General features: G+C 43.3%; 2 protein-coding genes across 4 annotated transcripts in view; both read left to right on the top strand.

Moving 5' to 3' along the window:
- The first annotated feature begins 6,605 nt into the window (after positions 1 to 6,605).
- Positions 6,606 to 7,077, top strand: LOC122640408 (chlorophyll a-b binding protein, chloroplastic-like). The gene has a single exon (XM_043833583.1). The coding sequence runs from the start codon at positions 6,679 to 6,681 to the stop codon at positions 7,069 to 7,071; it is 393 nt and encodes a 130-aa protein (XP_043689518.1). The 5' UTR covers positions 6,606 to 6,678; the 3' UTR covers positions 7,072 to 7,077.
- Positions 7,078 to 9,222: 2,145 nt separating this feature from the next.
- The window catches only part of LOC122640358 (CTD small phosphatase-like protein 2-A), a 34,470-nt gene continuing 24,842 nt past the window's right edge, over positions 9,223 to 18,850 (top strand). For all 3 annotated transcript variants that reach the window (XM_043833521.1, XM_043833522.1, XM_043833519.1), the window contains exon 1: positions 9,223 to 9,365. The gene's annotated coding sequence lies outside the window, so the exon portion shown is untranslated. The remainder of the gene's footprint in view (positions 9,366 to 18,850) is intronic.

Genomic DNA, 18,850 nt, shown 5'->3' with positions numbered 1-18,850 from the left:
TGAAAAACCTTGTTTGGCCATCCAGAATTTTGATTGTTGCTTGGCCTCTTGCCCAAGCCGGGCGATGCCTAGCCTTCTCTTTCTCTTTCAATCTATCCTCCATGGTCTTCGCCTTGTCGACCATTTGAGCATAGTCCTGGATGTCTAGGACCGATAGAATAGACCCGATCTCTGGTTTGAGTCCTTTTTCAAACTTCTTTGTTTTATTAGCTTCCCCCTTCATATGCTCCAGGGCGAAATGGAATAAATCTTCAAACTGTTGCTGGTAATCCAGCACGGTCTTGGATCCTTACACGAGAGCAAAGAACTCGACTTCCTTCTTGTCTCTAAAGCTCTCAGGGAAATAATTCTTAAAGAAGACTTCTTTGAATTGCTCCCAGGTGGGATTAGGATGAACTGCTGCTAAATTAGGCTTGGTTGCCTTCCACCATGCTTCCGCCTCATTTTGTAGCTAATATCCAGCACATATCATCTTTTGCGCATCCGTACACTCAAGTACGTCGAATGCCTTTTCCAAGGCACTAATACACCTCTCCAGCTGCATTGCCTCAGAATTTAATTTAGAAAATGCGGGCAGCTAGATCTTCTTGAATATCTCTATTACCTTAGTTATAGAGCCTTTCGCTATATGTTGGGGCACAGGTGGTGGAAACTGTATGGGCCAGTTGGGTGGTGGTGGTGGCACTACTCGTTGTTGCATCATGGCTGCGAACTATGTAGACATTTGGCACAACAACTCCTATTGTTGCTGCATGGTCCACATCATGGTGGTCATGATGGCATTTACCTCTCCAGCTGCCATTCCTGGCTGAGGTGCAACAGCAATAGCTTGGGCAGCCATTGGTACCGCATTTGGGACGACTCGTGGTACCCTCGGCGAAGTAACCGATACTTCAAAGTTCTGAGCTTTGGCTTTGTCCGGTAGCTCAACTTTTGGAACAAATCGAGGGCATCTTCCACGACGACCACCTCGGTTGGATCTAGTATTGACCATGATTGATCTCTAAAAGAAGATTTATGTTCAATATTCCCACACCCTTAACGGGAAAAATTTACAATTTCCAACCATCACATGTATGTTGTCATTTCCACAGTTCCAGTGTAATAATGCTAGCATTCCAGTAAGAAGTGATATCTACCAAGGATATTTCCAGCTACATTACCGTTGCTAAGAGTTTTATGTATGTAATGTGTTTTATGCCATGGTATGTTATGCAGGATGACGAATTAAAGATTTATGATAATCAGTGGCTATTTTGTCTTATACCTGTACCTAACATGCAAGTCTCTCCAACCTCTTCCCGGTCATAAAAGCCTGTATGTGTAGGTATCCTATATCACTCCTAACCTCCTCTGCTAAGGCAAGGTATACGGCACGATCCACTGCTCCACTAGTGTCTGCAAGTGCCAGGTAAACAATCAGTTGCTTCTCTGCCCGTATGAAGCCAGCCCCACTTCCCACTGCATTACTTGAACCATCTACGTACATCTCCCTCGATCCTTAATCCTGCTCCTTTGGTTCTGCCGCTTCTGGTTCGCCTTCAAGTAAGGTGCACTTGGCGACGAAGTCTGCCAGCGCCTGGCCTTTGATGGCCGTTCGGGGTTGGAACCTGACATCATGTTCACTCAACTTGGCTACCCAGGCAATCAACCGTCCGGAGACGTCTGGTTTATGCAGTACCTTCTTTAATGGTAGATCGGTGAATACCGTGATTGTATGGGCTTGGAAGTATGGTCGGAGCTTCCTGGCCGCAATCACCAGTGCATAGGCTACCTTCTCGATCCTGGTGTACCTGGTCTCTGTGTCAATCAAGACATGACTAACATAGTAGATGGGTCTTTGTACCTTTGCTTCTTCCTTCAACAGCACCCTGGTTATCGCGACTGGGGTTATAGCCAAGTAGATCTATAGCTCTTCATTGGGTTCTAGTCTCCCAAGCAGTGGTGCATTCTCGAGATGCTCCTTTAGTTCATCGAACGCCTTCTGGCACTCCTCTGTCCAGGAAAAGTCTTTAGGACTTCGGAGGTTCTTCAACGTCTTGAAGAACGGCAGTCACTTATCACCCGACCGTGACACAAACCTTGAAAGGGCGGCAACCCTTCCATTCAACCTCTGCACTTTCCTGACCGTCCGTGGTGGTGCCATCTCTTGGATGGCCTTGATCTTAGATGGATTAGCTTCTATTCCACGTACTGAGACCATGAACCCTAGGAACTTCCCTGACGTTACTCCGAAAGCACACTTTGCAAGGTTTAATTTCATCCGGTTCCTTCCTAGTACTGTGAATGCTTCCTCTAGGTTGGTCAGGTGTTGGTGGGTTTGTATGCTTTTCACGAGCAGGTCATCCACGTACACCTACATGTTGCGCCCGATCTGTTCCTCGGACATCTTATTGACCATCCTTTGGTAGGTGGCCCCTGCATTCTTCAGTCCGAACGGCATGACATGATAGCAATAGTTCTCCTTGTCCGTTCGGAATGCGGTGTAAGACTCATCATCCTCATGCATGATGATCTGGTTATACCCAGAGTAGGCGTCCATGAAGCTGAGCATCTCATGGCCTGCAGTTGCATCGATCAATAGGTCGATCCTGGGTAATGGGTACTCGTCCTTTGGGCATGCCTTGTTCAAGTCGATGTAGTTGAGCACATTCTCTACTTCCTATTGGGCTTTGGTACCATGACTACATTCGCGAGCCAGGTAGGGAACTTCTCTTCTCGGATGAACCCCGATCGGCTCAACTTCTCGACCTCTTCTTTGATAGCTGCTTGCCGATCGAGGGCAAAATTCCACCGCTTTTGTTAAACGGGCTTCCTAGTCAGGTTTACGTGTAACTTGTGCTCTGCTATGGATCTGGGTATGCCAGGCATGTCCTTAGTCGACCATGCGAAGACATCCATGTTAGTTTGGAGGAGGTGCCCCAGTTCTTCTTTCTGTTCATCCTTCAACAACAAACCAACCTGTACCACCTTGGAAGGGTCATCCTCGCTGAGTTGCCATGGGACTAGGTCTTCCACTGGCCTACCTCTCTTCTCTGTCTGTTCATCTCTCTGGTCGCTAACCAGGTTCTCCATGCACAGTGCCATTCCCCTGGTGTTACCATTGTTCTTCTTGACGAAGGTGGCATAGCATTCTCTGGCCTTCTTCTGATCACCTCAGACTTCATCGACTCCATTGTCAGTGGGGAACTTCATCTTCAGGTGGAGCGGTGGCACGACCCCTCTAAGGGCTATCAAGGAGGGTCGCCCTAGGAGGGCGTTGGATGAGACCACGGACCTGACAACCATAAAGTTGACCATGATGGTCACCTGTCGAGGGGGTTCTCCAAAGGTGACGGGTAGCTCTATAGTGCCTCTGATGGAGGCTATGGCGCCTGAGAACCCATGGAGGTAGGTAGGCTCCGGCTTGAGTTGGTCGTTCCCAAACCCAAATTGTCGATAGGCTTCTAATGAGAGACATCCACTAATGCCCTGGTATCTATCAATACCCGATGCACTAGTCGATTGGCTATCTCCACCTGCACTACTAAGGCGTCCTCATGAGGAAAGCTCACACCTTCCAGGTCCGCATCTGAGAAGGAGATCACCGTCTCGGTCTTTGCTACCTTGCTTGGCTTCTCTGTTACTCCCACGAACCTGGCATGGGCCTTGGCCTTTCTAGTAGACTCTTGCCCCGGTCCTCCAAATATGGTGAGGATGGGGGCTCCCTTGGTGCCGCTTGGTTCAGGTACATCTCTCCTCTCTTCTGTGCGATCTCTCTCCCTATCTCGATCCGCCCTCCTTTCATCTCTTCTTAGTTCTTCTCTTTCTCACTCACGACCCCGGTCTCCCTAGCTAGATTGGCCGTCATGCCTTCCCTTGATGTACTTGTTCAGGCTCCCTGCCCTCACAAGTTGCTCTATCTCTTTCTTCAGTTGGTAGCAGTCTTCTGTGTCATGCCCGTTATCCTTGTGGAAGAGGCAGAACTTGTTGGGGTTACACTTCTCAGGCCCTGCTAGCATGGGTCGGGGCTACCAGAGTAGGTCACGATCTTGGATCTGCATAAGGATCTGGGACCTGGTGGTGTTCAGAGGTGTGAACTCGGGACTGCTTACTCGTTCACTTCTTTCTGGGCGACGGTCACCCCTACCTGAGGGAGGATCACCCTTCTCCTGACGACGCTTGGTCCTCAGCCTCTTACTTTCTTTGTGGTCATCCATTGCCGACCTCTTGTTATCCTGGGGCTTGGCCTCGATCACCATCTCCCAAGCTTGGAGTACCTCGGCTATGTTGGCGAAGTCGTTACACCGCTCCAAGAGCTCCTTCATGGTCTTGATTTCATGATGTGCCAGGTCCTTGATCAAGTCAAGGTCCCAGATACCCCCAGCCAAGGCTGCATGCTGGGTCTGATCATCTAAGTCTCGGACCTCCAGGGCTTCCTTGGTGAACCTACTGACATATTCCCTGAGGGACTCCCCAGGGTTCTGTACCACGTTCAATAGATTGACCATGGTCTTCTTCTGTTTGACACTGCTTTGGAAATGAGTGACGAACTGCTCGCACAATTCTACAAACGAACCAATCGACCTCGATCGTAGCCTGGAGAACCAGGAAGTAGCTGCACCCTTGAGGGACGCAGGGAATGCTCGGCAGGAGACCACGTCCTATCCACCATACAGTGTCATCATCCCATTAAAGTAGTTGATATGGTCATTGGGGTCCGTGGTACCATTATATAGTTCAAAGGTGGGTAACCTGAACCTGAATGGGAGTGAGGCTGACATGATCTCCTCTGAGAATGGGTGCTCCCCGGGGATCAAGTGTGTCTCGCCCTTGGTCTGCTTCTTTAGTCCTTCCAACTTCTCATCCAAATCTCAGAGTCTCTTGTCTAGCTCCTCATCCCGTGACGGTCCTTTACTCCTGGCCGGCCATTCATCGCGACCTCGTTCTCGTCCTTGTCGTGAAGCTTCCTTCCACCTTGTGTGTTGGCGGGATGGTGAATGATCACGTCGCGACGAGCCTTGGTCTGAGCGTGATGGACTTTCTTCTCTGTAGGACTGGCTTCGTCCTGGTGTGTAACTCCCCCCTAGTCGACCTTAGAACATCGATCTTCTAACTGAGCCTTCCAGACTGGGCGCCACGGATCGATGCGACGACGTTCTTCCACGATATGATCGAACTTGGAGATCTGCTGTTCTCCTAGGATGCTGGGAGGGATCTCCCTGCTGCTTGGTGTGCCTCTCGGACCTATCACCCCTGGGAGGTGATCTCCTAGGGCTCTGCTCCCACCTACGATGGTGGGACATTGCACGCTGCCTCAGGTACTCACGGAAGAGTTGTTGGTTATGGAGGACCTGGCGCTGCAAGTAGTTGATCTGACCTACAGTTGCTGGAGCGTTGGGATCAGGTCTTGGCTCCCCGACAGCTTCAATGGCTGCTTCAGGGTTGAGGTTGATTGCCTCAGCATGTTAGTTCTTTGGGACCTCTTCCTTTGGAGTGACACGGTCATTGGCTCTACAGTGCGAGCTCTCTGGAGGAGATGATCCGTTCCACTCTCTCGGGGCATTGTTGGTGGAGGGAGCGGCTTTCTTGCCTTGTGGTGCCATTGTTGAACAGTTATGGAAACAAGCTAGTAGATACGATGGCTAGCGTCGTTCCCACAGACGGCGCCAATCTGTTACGTCAGGAAATTGCTCAGTGGTCCCTCGAGTGTCGTAACCTACAAAGGAACCAGAATGACAAAGGAGAACCGGTGTGATTCCGACCTAGGACTCTCCGATGCCTAAGTTAGATCTCTCTGAGCAAATAGATGAGTGAATAGAATTCAAGATGCCTAATGGAGTAACATACCTTCCTTTTTATAATGGAGTATGGCGGTGCGGAGAGTCCTAGTTGATGGCGAATAATCCCCATAGCAGATAGAGTCCAGGAGTGTCAGGGGTCTTCCATGGTTGGTTGCTTCTCTACGGGGAGGTAGTGTCCTGATAGGAATGGTGTTTCCAATAAATAAATGTAAAGTGTTTGTATCCGTCTTGGATTGTGTGATTGATAGAGGATGGTGTAGAGTCCTGGTGGTGGTAGAAGTCTTGTTTATGACGGTGGTACAGAGTCCAGGTGGCGGTGTACCTCTTATTGGGGACGATGGTTGTATCCTAGTACAGGTCCCTGGAGGGTTGTTGTTTGGTCCGGGCTCATAGCGGGCCATGTGGGGCGAACCCACTGTTGGTCCGCCGTTGGCTCGGTTTTGGTCCACCTCCTTGGACCGGGGGCACGTGGCGACTACCGATTGGTGGGTATGAATTTGGGTTCATCAAGGATAATGCTATAAGAAATATGTCCTATGTACCTGAATAACTAGTGGCTACAACTTTTTTATTAAAAAGAAAAAATAACTATTGGCTGCAATCTCTTTTTAGACCAACAGGGGAGAGAGAAATGGAGAGGATAATGCAATTAGAAAGAAATATGTGTTACGTAGCAAAAGTGGCAGCAGGGCAGGTGCAAACATATCATAAAATTCTAAGACCAATGCCGTCAGAGATGTAGATTTTCATGGATAAATACCCTTTGTCTTTTCCCGCCGATCACCTCCCTACTTCTTCCTAATTATACTCTTTACTTTCCATCTCTACAGCCCATGCCCACTTCACATCAACACTAAGATCTTCTCAATCTCTCCCTACTCTCTATCTCATCTCCATGGCTGCTTCTTCAATGGCTCTCTCCTCCCCCTCACTGGCCGGCCAGGTAGTAAAGCTTGCTCCTTCCACCTCCGAGCTTCTTGGCGAAGGGAGGTTTACCATGCGAAAGACCCTGGCCAAGCCCAAGCTCATCTCATCCAGAAGCCCATGGTACGGTCCTAATCGAGTCAAGTACTTGGGCCCGTTCTCCAGTGAGCCCCCATCCTATCTCACTGGTGAATTCCCTAGCAACTATGGGTGGGACACCGTTGGGCTCTCCGCCGATCCTGAGACCTTTGCAAAGAACTGTGAGCTTGAAGTCATCCACTGTAGATGGGCCATGCTTGGAGCTCTTGGTTATGTCTTCCCTGAGCTCCTTGCTCGCAATGGTGTCAAGTTCGGCGAGGCATAGTGACTGTGTTCTGATCATGAGGTGATCAATGAGAGGATTGATAGCCCCTAGAAACTATTGTGAGGTGTTTTACCTACCTTGCCCGGAGAGTGTGGTTGGGTGTTTCTCCTATCCTCCAAGGAGATTAGATTAATGGAATTCCAAACCGGTGAGGGCTTTAGGAGTGGATGTAGGATGGTATTGAGGTGGTACCGAACCACTATAAATCTGTATGTGCACTCTCTTACTCTCTCTATTACCTTTAATTTATTTTATTGTGTTTTGGTTATTAAGATTTGATTGAAGTTTTGAGAAAGCTATTATAAAGATAGTGCAGAGGATTTTAATTGGGCTAAGATTCTACATTAACCCACTTTACCCCCTCTTGGGTTGCCTATACGGTCCTACCCATATTTGGCCTCGGTTGAGGATGGCTAGGACAATCCCAATAATTGAATTGATCTACTCCCTCGGTCCTATACAGACCTAAGGGAGTAGGGGACCTTTGATATACATAAATACTACCCACCAATACATGATTGACACATGGCACAAATGACTCGTGACGCCAAGTTTCCCTACAAGATCAGAACTTCACTCCTATCCCACAAAAGATCTATACCAAATCCAGACTCACCATATTTGGGAACTTTCTATCTGCAACACCCTCATATTCGGAGCACTTTCTAACCAAGGGACCAATCTTGTATTCGGGCAAATTGAGGAAACTCTCCCCATTGGGACTCTCCTTGGAGATTCACTTTCCATTCTCCCACAAGATTCAACCTTCTTTTGGGAGACACCTACCTAAACTAGACTATCACCGCCATCCTCAAAGTATAAATATGCGACAAGTCACATAGCTATGGATCGAGCTTACTACTAGCTAGTTTTGTGTACTCTTGTTCTACCCGTTCATATAATTGTTGCTGAAGAAACTGATTTAGGCATCAAAGAGTCCCCGCGGAGTCATCTCTGGTCTTCTCTTGTCATATATTATCTTTACAGGAAAGTGCAGTGCCATGTCAAGGCAGATCCAATTTTTTATGGCAACAGTCGTCAATGTGAGATAGGCTGGACTGGATGGCTTCCCTAGGACACTACCGAGAACAGTGGAATCTCACATCCCTATTAGATGACTCCCTATATGATCTCATTGGCCCCCTGTGCTGGTGTAGGCCACGCAGCATGGCAACAACCTAAGAAAAATAATGATTTTAATTTTAGTCCTAACGGTTGCAAGTCCAGAGTCCCCGGACTATACCGAAAAATATCTGATACAGGTTTTAGAACTACGATGAGCTCTACTCAACACTTTCTAATACTCAGGAAGTGAAGTCGAGGGTGTGTTCTTTACCCGATCCATATTCCTTTTTTTTTCTCCTTAAAAAAAAAAAAAACAATAATACAAAAAGGGTCCAATGATTGGATGAGTTCCCAAATCCCAAACCACATATGATTTGTTTGCCCTTTACCAACGCGCCCCCCTCTCTTTTTTTGTTTTTTGTTTTTTTTTTTTTCTCTCTGACAATTATGTAGACGGAATGAGAATGTTTGGGTCACTCGCTCGATGTATGCCTGTATGGTGTTCGACTGCTCGCCCTTTCGGCATTGGAAAAAAAAGTTAGTGGTGTGGTACCCACAAGATCAATCAGGCGAACATAATTCAATGAAGTCAACTGATTGAATGATCGTGATCAACGATGGAAGTGGAATCCGTGCATCTCAGTTAGTCCATAGTGTCGCAAGAAATCGGTGACAGAAAATATTTTCTTGCTAAGCGAAGTGGGACCCATACAAAGACCAACACGGAGGGAGGAAGAAGCGCCGACAAGTCCATGACAACTCAGCTTTTCTGCAGCTCGCTCTCTATCTAAACTAAAGTCATCTATCTGAACCCCAAAAAAAAAAAAAAAACACTAAAGTCTATCTCGAGTTTTACTTGTGTGGGACTCTCAAGATTGGAAGTGGGTGAAGCTTCCTCTCTTTCCGTGATAGCGGTACGTGTCGACGTGTCGTGGTGACTAGACAGGGAAAATCAACGCGTCCAGATTCTAATGGATCGCAGAAACCAAAGCAAGTGCGAATCGTATCCTAGCCGTTCGTGTGGAGATCTTGCGACGTCGACATGACTCTCTTTGACGGTTCTAAAGCTCTAAAGTGGAGGTTGAATGGTCGTGATTAGAACTCCCTTTTCGCCCCCCTTTCTCCCTCTCTTCCCTCTCTCATCGGCTGGGGAAACGGAGAAAGAGAGAGAGAGAGAACGAGTGAGGGAGAGAGAGAGAGAGGGAGAGGGGTTTGTTTACTCTGTACAGGTATGTGAAGATTTTTCTGAAAGTTCGGGCTTTTGTTATGTTTCTCAGCTGTTGGAAACTTGTCTGATCTCTTCTTTGTGTGCCGTGGTTTTTTCTTTTTTTGGTTTCAGTTCATATGATCGGTTACTCTTTTTGAGTGTAATATGGTGTCTGGTAGCTGTTTGTGGATTTTATGTTTCTGGTTGGTCTCTACTAGGGTTTTTCAATATTGGGTTTTGTTTAATTTAGTGAATTTTGGGTTCTGTGGTCTGGATCGGAGATCATGGACTTTCCTTATTTGGACGACTTTGGTCGGTTGGCTTGAATTTTGAGTTGTTTACCTTCGAATTGATGATTTTGTTGGTGTTACTTTAAAAATTCGGTTGCTTGGTATGAGTTGATGATTTTGTTTGTGTTACTTTGAAGATTTTGAAGTTATGAGTGCTTATGAAATGATTGGTTTCTGACAATGAATTTGAAACAGAACGATGGTTTCACGGTTCTGTAAAAGTTGGGTTTCTCTACTGCAGAGACTCCCTTTCTTTCTTCGCTCTGCTTTTGTGCACTTTTGTACAAAACTAAACATAGTTGCAGGGAAGTTAGGTATTTATAGTTCCTTGCATCATACAATGTTGAAGGGAAGGATGTAGCATGTTAGTAAGGTTGCTTGATGAATAATTACGGTTATGTTTTGCAGCTTTTCTCTAAGAAAAAAAAGGTTCTTTTAAGACAATTTCTGTTGTAGTTTTTATGCTTTCAGCACAAAGATTGGAAATACATTTCAGATAAGTGAAGGAAATCTACCAAGCATAGCCTATTAGACAATAACTTTGTAATAGATTAATTATATTACAAAACGCTAAAACTATCACATCTGCATGTATATGGTCAGAGTCTCCAACTCAAATAAAGCTTGAGAAATGGGTTTTCTGGGACTTATCCAAGAGTTGTAATTACTGTTGAACACTGGGATTGTAATTGTTTTATAGAAATGGGCATAAATGAGTATATAACAATTTATATCTATGGCCTTGAAACTTTCCATGGGAGAAGATGGAGTCTTAATTAGAGAATATTCTGTTCTCATTATTCCAGACATACTAGGGCCTTTTTTTTTGGAGGGGTATTGAGTTGTTGATAAGATTCTATCAAGTGCTGGAATTTGACAAATCTCAAAACGGATTTATGATCTTGTAGAGGAATCTATGTAATCTTGGGAACTGATGCTACACCTTTCTTAGAATGGGAAGTGGAAGAGCATCAAGGAGCTTCCCCTTTTGAGGACTGGACAATTATGGAAACAGATTATAAAGCCTTCAAGGGAATATTCAATTGATTGAGGAGAAAACCTTAAAGCTGTGACCTCTTTTTGAAACCACCTAATGATAATAGGAAGTTCCCTCCACCTGAAGATTTCATAGCGTAGGCATTTGCAATAATGAGACTAGATTGGAGAGTTGCAATCTCTACCTGGAATCCACGTCTAGCAGTGGCATTTATCAATAATTTTCTAAGCACACCACTCTTCAAAGGAAGGGAAGCAAAAAAGAGGGGATCGGCTTCTCTATGATTTTAAGTCCTCAAAACGTCCTGTGAAAAAGTTGTTCAGCGCTGTTGATTAGAATGAGAACTAAGTGAAGCTGATGCATCTTTTAATGTGCCGCCTCCTCCATAATTTGAACCTTATCATCTACATTTTGTTAGAAGAATTCTATTCCTAATTGCAAAAGCTATCTAGTCCATCTCACGGCCACCTTGTTGATTTTTGTTTTTTTGATGTACTTATCACAAGTATGCCAGAATATTTTTGTCAATATGAACTTTTTCTTGACAGAAAAACCTACAAAGGATACACCCTTATGATATCTTAGAGATGACCGCATTGTAAATGCTTTAAACTACTTTTTGGTGACAAATACTTGGGATTACTTTAGGTAATACTCTCCTTGTCCCACTATGACTGTTCCCTTGAAAAAACTCATGGTTTAAGGAAAGGTGGTTAAGGCATTAAAAGCGCCTCTGTTTTCCTTATTGTCCTTCTATTACTCGAGAAAAGAAAATTTTCAAATTTGATAATAAATGCAAAGTAGTAATAAATGCAAGGGTTAATGGTATTTTTATCTGCTCCATTTCCCCAAGGTCCGGGTTAATGTGGTAAATTTACTAAGAAACTATTGCTTAATTTGGGTGATGAACAAAAAAATTTTGGACAGCCAATGGACTGTCTTAGCGGGAAGGAGGGAGTATGATAAATAGGTAGAGTCTTGAATTTCTGTGTCATATGGAGGGGTAATGGTTGCAGTAACAACCTCCAGTACATGGACAGGTAAAAAGTATCTGCAAGGGAAGGCTTGTAAATACAGTTGGATGGAGTTTTCAGTTTTTGGTACATTAAAGACATGTTATCCCAGTTTACAAGTCCTCCTTTTTTATCAGCAGCACAAACTAGAAATATATAAAGAGAAGAAAAAGGAAACAAAGGGACAGAGGCCCAAGAAGGTGATGCGTAAAGCCGAAAATGACAGACGCAACCACTACAACAACTAACGACCAACCAAAAACCCAACCACCATCATCAACATGACTCACCCCATCAGCCCAACAAGTAGACCAAAAAGACTTTTGTTATAAAGCCAGAATCCTGCAACCAAACCAAGGCAAAGGGAAAGGAGAGAAGAAGAATAAGAGAAAGAAGAGAAAGAAGCGAGGAGAGAGAGCCCAAATTGTGGGAGGCTGCCTGCAGCTAGAACTTGTTTATGTATCCGCAGGTCCTTACCCCTTTATATATATATATATATATATTTAACAAAAATATACAGGGGCCAGAAATACCCCTGTACCTTGCGCAGCCTTACAAAGAGAAAACTAAAATAAATAGCAAGACCGAAATACCCCTAGAATCTCAACACTCCCCTCAAGCTGGAGCATAAGCATTTCCCATGCTCGGCTTGTTACAACAAGTATGAAAACTAGGAGCAAACAAAGACTTAGTAAACATGCCAGCCAATTGGTTTCGGAAGAAACAAAAGGAGTCTCAACAAGCTTCTTTAAAATTGCATCCCGAACAAAGTGACAATCCACTTCAATATGCTTGGTACGCTCGTAATAGACCAGATTACTGGCAATATAGATAGCAGCTTGGTTGTCTCAATACATCTTCAAAGGAGTATGCACAGGAAAACCCATGTCAAGGAGAAGAGTACGGAGCTACATCAAATCGACAGTAGTATGAGCCATAGCTTTGTCTTTTGCCTTAGCACTAGACCTGGCAATGGTGGTCTGTTTCTTACTACGCCATGTAACTAGGTTACCTTTTACAGTATCCTGTAGTAGAACGACGATTACTAGCTGAGCTAGCCCAATCAACATCACAGAAAGCAACCAACTCCATATGTTTATTGGGTCGATAAATAAGCCCTTTAACAGGGGCACCTTTTCAAATACCAAAAGATCTGAACAGTGGCATCCTAATGAGCTTTTTGAGGAGACTGCATGAATTGCCTAAGGAACCAACTGCAAAAATATATGTTTGGCCTGGTGACTGTGAGATGTATCAACTTTCCAATCAAACTCCTGTACTGATGCACATCTTTGAGAGGCTCACCATCATCAACTCCAAACTTCTGATGAGGGTCCGTAGGAACATCCACCAGTTTTGACACAAGCATACTAGTGTCAGTTAGGAGATCTAAGACATACTCTCTTTGGGACAAGCTGATAACTTTCTTACTCCTCACAGCCTCAATACCATGGAAATAGTGAAGCTGACCTTCTTTGGTCTGAAAATGCTGTTGTAGATACTCTTTTACCTCTATAATACCAACCACATCATTATCAGAGATGATGAAATCATCCACATAAAAATCAAAACAATTATTTTATCCCCTTGGCGATGAACAAAGGTAGAGTGGTCATAGTAACACTATGAAAACCACAAGAGATGACGTCGCATTGAACTTCTCAAACCATGCCCTAAGAGAGTGTATAAGGCCATAAATAACCTTATGTAATCTGCAAACACGACCACTACTCTCCTGCTAAGCAACATACCTTGGAGGTTGCTTCATATATACTTCCTCTTGTAAGTCACCGTAGAGAAAGACATTTTTAATGTCCAGATGAAATAATGGCCAATCAAAGTTAATAACAAGGGAAGTAAGCAGGCGAACTGAATTCAATCGGGCAACAGGAGTGAAGGTTTCGAAGTAATCAACCCCTACCCTTTGGCAACCAGATGGGCTTTTAGCCGTTCAACAGAGTCATCAGGGTGGTACTTAAGAGTATAAACCTAGCGACACCTTACCAGGAGGCAAATCTACCAAACTCTAGGTGTTACGGGTCAAACGAGCATCCATTTCAACATCCATAGAGGCTTTCCAGCCAGGAAGATGGAGAGCTTCAGTATGATTCTTAGGTATAGTATTAGTAGAGAGGGTAATGCAAAACCATAAATGGAAGGAGGACGATGAGAATCATGAGATAAGGAAACAAACTGATCTATAGGATACACAACCATGGACTTCTGAGTACAAGAACGTGTACCTTTATGCAGGGTGATTGGTAAGTCATCAGAGGAAGAAGATAGAGCAGGAGGTTTGGTGAATCATACCACTGGCAGCACAAACAACAGAAATATCTTTTTTAAATATACTCCAAATCATTATCAGATCAAAAAACTTCAATGGGGGTACCAAATTGAGTCTTTATTTCATCATACTAATTTTGAAACATAGATAAAAACTCAGATTAATCTTGCAAGTGGTACAACCAAGTGAGACGAGAATGATTGTCCACAAAAGTCACAAAATACATAAATCTATGTCTATGAGCCATAAAACGAGAATGAAAGGAAGCACGATGATGCTTTCCCAACTCGTAGGCTTCACATTCTAAGCTAGACAAAGACTTGAAATTAGGAAACAAGAGTTTCAACCTAGACAAAGAAAAATGACCTAACCGAAAATGCCATTAAAAGGGAGTCACACCACCAACGGTATGGGCAGCAGCAGCAGAAGTAGGGGCAGCATGTTTGAGGTAGTACAATCCATCTTTTTCACCCCTTCCACCAATCGTCTTCTTTTTGTATAGATCTTGAAAGACATAGTGAGATGGAAAAAAAGTTATGGAGAAATTTAAAGCCTTAGTTAATTGACTAATTGAAAGTAAACTTAAAGGAAATTGAGGAACATGCAAAACAGAGGAAAGGTTGATTAAGGAGGTAGGGGACACTGTACCATGACCAGAAACAGGGGTAGAAGAGCCACTTGCAAGAATTACAGACATGGATTTATTATTAGTAGTAAAGGGAGAAAACAGGGAGGACTTACCATTCATATGACCAGAAGCCCCGGAATCAATGATCCAAGGAGTAGAGGTAGTGGTAAAGAGATCAGGTGTACCTGCATGAGCTAAGGTAGCAACCGGAGTAGAAGTCCCAGTAGATGTATAGTGGATGTTTCAAGACTCTGTAAATGCCGTAATATCTGAGAAATATCTTTACGATTGGTAGATGAACCACCTGAGGAGGTCTCTGGTATGGTATCACTAGAAGACATTGTATCATTACCACCGTCAGATGCTGTAGGATTGGCTAACTGGTGTGCCCACTTTGGCTTGCCATGCTTGGCCCAATAAGTCCCAACAGTGTGATTAGGCTTGCCATAATAACAACACTGCCGAGAAGAACGATTGGTATGCTGTCTACCAGAACCACGACCACAACCAACAGTAAACGCAGAGCTGTCCTTTAAGGAGGAATCAGATTTTGCAGGAGAGACAATATGCTGAAGGCGAGAATATGTATCAGTAAGTGTAGGTGTTAGCAGAACCGGGAGTTAGAAAGAGAGAATAAGAGAATAGAATAGCTTAGTATTTCATTGATAGGGCCCTCTATTTATAATAGAGGGAAAATTACAAAGAGGGCTAAAATACCCCTAAGTAGCTGACTGTATAAGAGCAGCAGTCTAATTCTAAAACTTAATAACTAAGCAAGCCCAAAAGGACCAGAATACCCCCACAATATTTTGGTTTACATATTCCAACACTCCCCCTCAAGTTGGCGTATATAAGGCACTAATGCCCAACTTGAATAAAATTGGAAGAAACAGAGGTGTAATAGAGTCCAGCTTGACAGATGAATGAAGCTCCCAATAAACCTTCAAGAACTTGAAAAATACATCTTCAAAACCTAGGTAGACTTGATCAGCAAACCGTGATTGGAATCTCTTCCAAAAAAGGCAGCTATCACCAATCTTTAATAGCCGTCCAGTGACGTATCTCAAATTGTCATAATGACACAAAATCTTGAAGTGAAAAATTAAGGCAGCAAGCAGCGGAATAAACTGAATCAGGTAGCGGAAACAACTGAATCAACCCAACTGTAAATCTTCAAATAGGCAGGCAACAACCAAATATCTTCAATACTCTTCCATACTTCAATCTCCTCCTTACGGAAAACTCAACCCAATAACAAAGGATACCCAATAGCAATGGTGGAAAACACTGATCTTCTATGTTTTGCCACAAATGTTCCTGCAAGTTCTGCTTCTGCAATGTCTACAAGTATACTGTACATAATCTCCCCCTCACGTGTAGTAGCACACATGGACATAACAGAGATGATGTAAGAAATAATGACAAAAGTATAATGTTCCAGAATTTTTCAAAGGTGCTATGGGAATGGAAAAGGAAGGAATGACAAAGTAGAGTATACCATAAACTTCCAAAGTGGTTATGGGTAAATGCCAAAGGTATGGTATGGGATATGGGTAATTGAAGGAGTAGTGGGATAAAGAGTCGGAGAGAAAAAACAATGCACCATATCAATTTTCAACCTTCTTCAATCGATCAAACGAACTTCTTAGATGGAAACTCCTGCAGGGGAGAAACACCAAACTCCAATTTGCAGATCTGATCTAAATAAGAAAACAGATCTGATTTAAAGCAAGAAAAGACTCCAATCTTCAAGGCTTGATCAAGCTTCAAACAAGGAAGAACCAGTGTGCAAAATTCCAATAAACTCCCATATGTTGAATAGAACTAATGAAGATATCTGGGTAGAATTGATGTAATAAGCTTAAAAAAAACTTGGATCAGATCTGAGTTAGAGTACAATGCTAGGATCAAGTTCTCAAAGTAAGCTGGATATGAACCAGTAGAAAAGCTTCACACAACTGAATAGATTCGTAGTCGCAACCAATAACCATAGAACAACTGTTGTAATCCCAAATAAACTAATCTCCAGGGTAGTAGATTCAACTCTTCAACAATGTGAAAGAACTTCAATCTCCAATAGTAGGATACGGTCTCAAGACCAAGGCAGCAATAGTCCTTATAAAGGCAGCAGTAACATGTTAACTAGTCATGCTTACAGAAGCTAATCAATAGATCCAGTAAGATATGTAGTAAAGCTCAATGGAACCAGCAAGTAGAAGATAAATAACTCAACAGATCCAATAGTAATCGATGCAGCCAGCCACACAGGAACTAGAAAAATAGAAGTTGATAGTTGTAGAAATTGACCATAAGGAAGAAACCTGAATTTTGTCAAAAAACTCCATGACTGATGCTGAAACTGGGGTCGAGTACTCCTTTGATGGTGATAAAACTCTCCTAAAAAAATCAGTAAGAGAGGACTGCCCTAACCCTTAGATCGATTATAGTTAGGGTTTTGTAAAAACCCTGAAACTTGAGATCGATTGTAGGGTAGCGGACTTCAAAAAACTGATGATGACTTGTCAAAGTGTGATGATTTTTGGTAATAGATGTTGTCCTCAGCTGCTTGAATGGATCTCTAATACAAACAAGCAATCTCTTGTAGTGTTTGAGACATGATCTTCAAGAGGGAGAAACACCAAAAAGTGCAGAAAAAATAGGGCAGCAGCTATCTTAGGTAAAAGTACTTCTTCAAGCCATGAATAGTTGAAGTAGATTGCTTCTGTTGATGGTAGAAACACCTCCAAAAAACCACAGCAGCAGGAAACCTCCCTAACCTAATAATCGACCTGTGTCAGGCTTTTGGAAAAACCTGAAAAGTAGAGATCGATTGGGGTAGGATCTTCAAAAAAACTTGGAAAGGTGCAATATTGAGGTCGAGTGGTCCTTGTAATGGAGGAAAGAAACCCACAAAAAATCAGCATGAACAAAGAATAGTAACCCTAAATTCGATTGGAGTCGGGGTTTTAAAAAACCCTGAAAAGGTGAGATCGATTGGATGATTCAATGCTAGAAAAGAAAAGAAAGAGGAGTAGATGGAAGAAGGTAGAAAGGTGCTGGAAAAGGTTGCATAGGAGTCTCCAACAATGGAGGATCAGCCTTCTTAAGTGAGAGGAATCTGATCTTCAAAAATTCTGGAAATCTCCAAGTTGCAGGTACGGTTCCAGCAGAATTCGAATAGAAAAAGTAATGAAAAAGGGTAGATTGGGAGGAGGGCAGCAACTAAATCATTGGAGTAGGTTTTTCCTCATTAGTGCTGCCCCCATACAAGGATGAGATTATGTATAGTACACTTGTAGACATTGCAGAAGTAGAACTTTAATTTAAGTGAAATCCATATATATATGCATAAGTAAGGCCGAATTTAAGGGAGGAGTGGCAATCTGGTAATAAACCAGAATTTGCAAGGGGTCATTTGGTAGATAAAGAGGCAATGAGACATGATGGGAATTAAAATTATTGTAAGGGGACAAACTAGGAAGGGCTGTAAAATATAGGCTAAGTTCTATTTTTCACCTCTGTCCAAGCTGCTGCCAGTGGATTTCTGCTGCAACTTGTTTATTAATTTCTTCTTATAATACTCTACCCCCTCCCCTAATTGATCCCCCTTTATTTTTGTTTGAATTCCATTAAACCTAATTCCATTAAACTCTAGATCTTGCTGTCCAGTCATATTTGACCATCAGAATTATTTCAAATTCAAATCACAACCTCCGTACTACATACTCTCCACTCGATCCAACTTGCAGCCCCATTCTCCCACTCCAACCCTAATTTACCGTGTCTCTGTAAAACCCAAAAAAACCCTAAATTCTGTATAGCCCAATTTAGCCATCAGAATTACATCATATTACAACCAAGCACCCTTCCCATTGCCCCTAGCACTCGGCCAGAAGCCTTGCCCCAAATTCCCATCCCAAACCCTAATTTCAACCTAAAGTTTAAAACCCAAAACCCGAAACCCTAATCCTAATTTTCTGAAATTCAAATTTTTTAGTTAAACATCATCGAAACCTACTTTATTAAACTTCCTAAAACCTGCCTATTAAAACCATATAAGAATTACCCCATTTCCCCAAGCCTAACCCTAGAAATTGACCTAAAAATCCTAATTCTGCCCATTTGAATTAGCAACCCCTTGGAGATCCTGTTGCTTGGCCTCTAATAGGATCCTTCTCCTATTTAGAGCTATATTAAGTGGTATCAGAGCTATGGTGGAGGGAAGCTCCAACCAAGCCTCGAAAGACCCACCTCCCTTCTTTTTTAAGACCCGAGTTTGTCTACCCAATGGG

Source organism: Telopea speciosissima, chromosome 9 (assembly GCF_018873765.1).
Source record: "Telopea speciosissima isolate NSW1024214 ecotype Mountain lineage chromosome 9, Tspe_v1, whole genome shotgun sequence".
NCBI classification, from domain to species: domain Eukaryota; kingdom Viridiplantae; phylum Streptophyta; class Magnoliopsida; order Proteales; family Proteaceae; genus Telopea; species Telopea speciosissima.
This window is presented reverse-complemented; position numbering and strand designations above follow the sequence as displayed.

Coding starts and splice junctions, on each gene's coding strand:
- LOC122640408 (XM_043833583.1), top strand. CDS start 6,679: ATGGCTGCTTCTTCAATGGCTCTCTCCTCCCCCTCACTGGCCGGCCAG.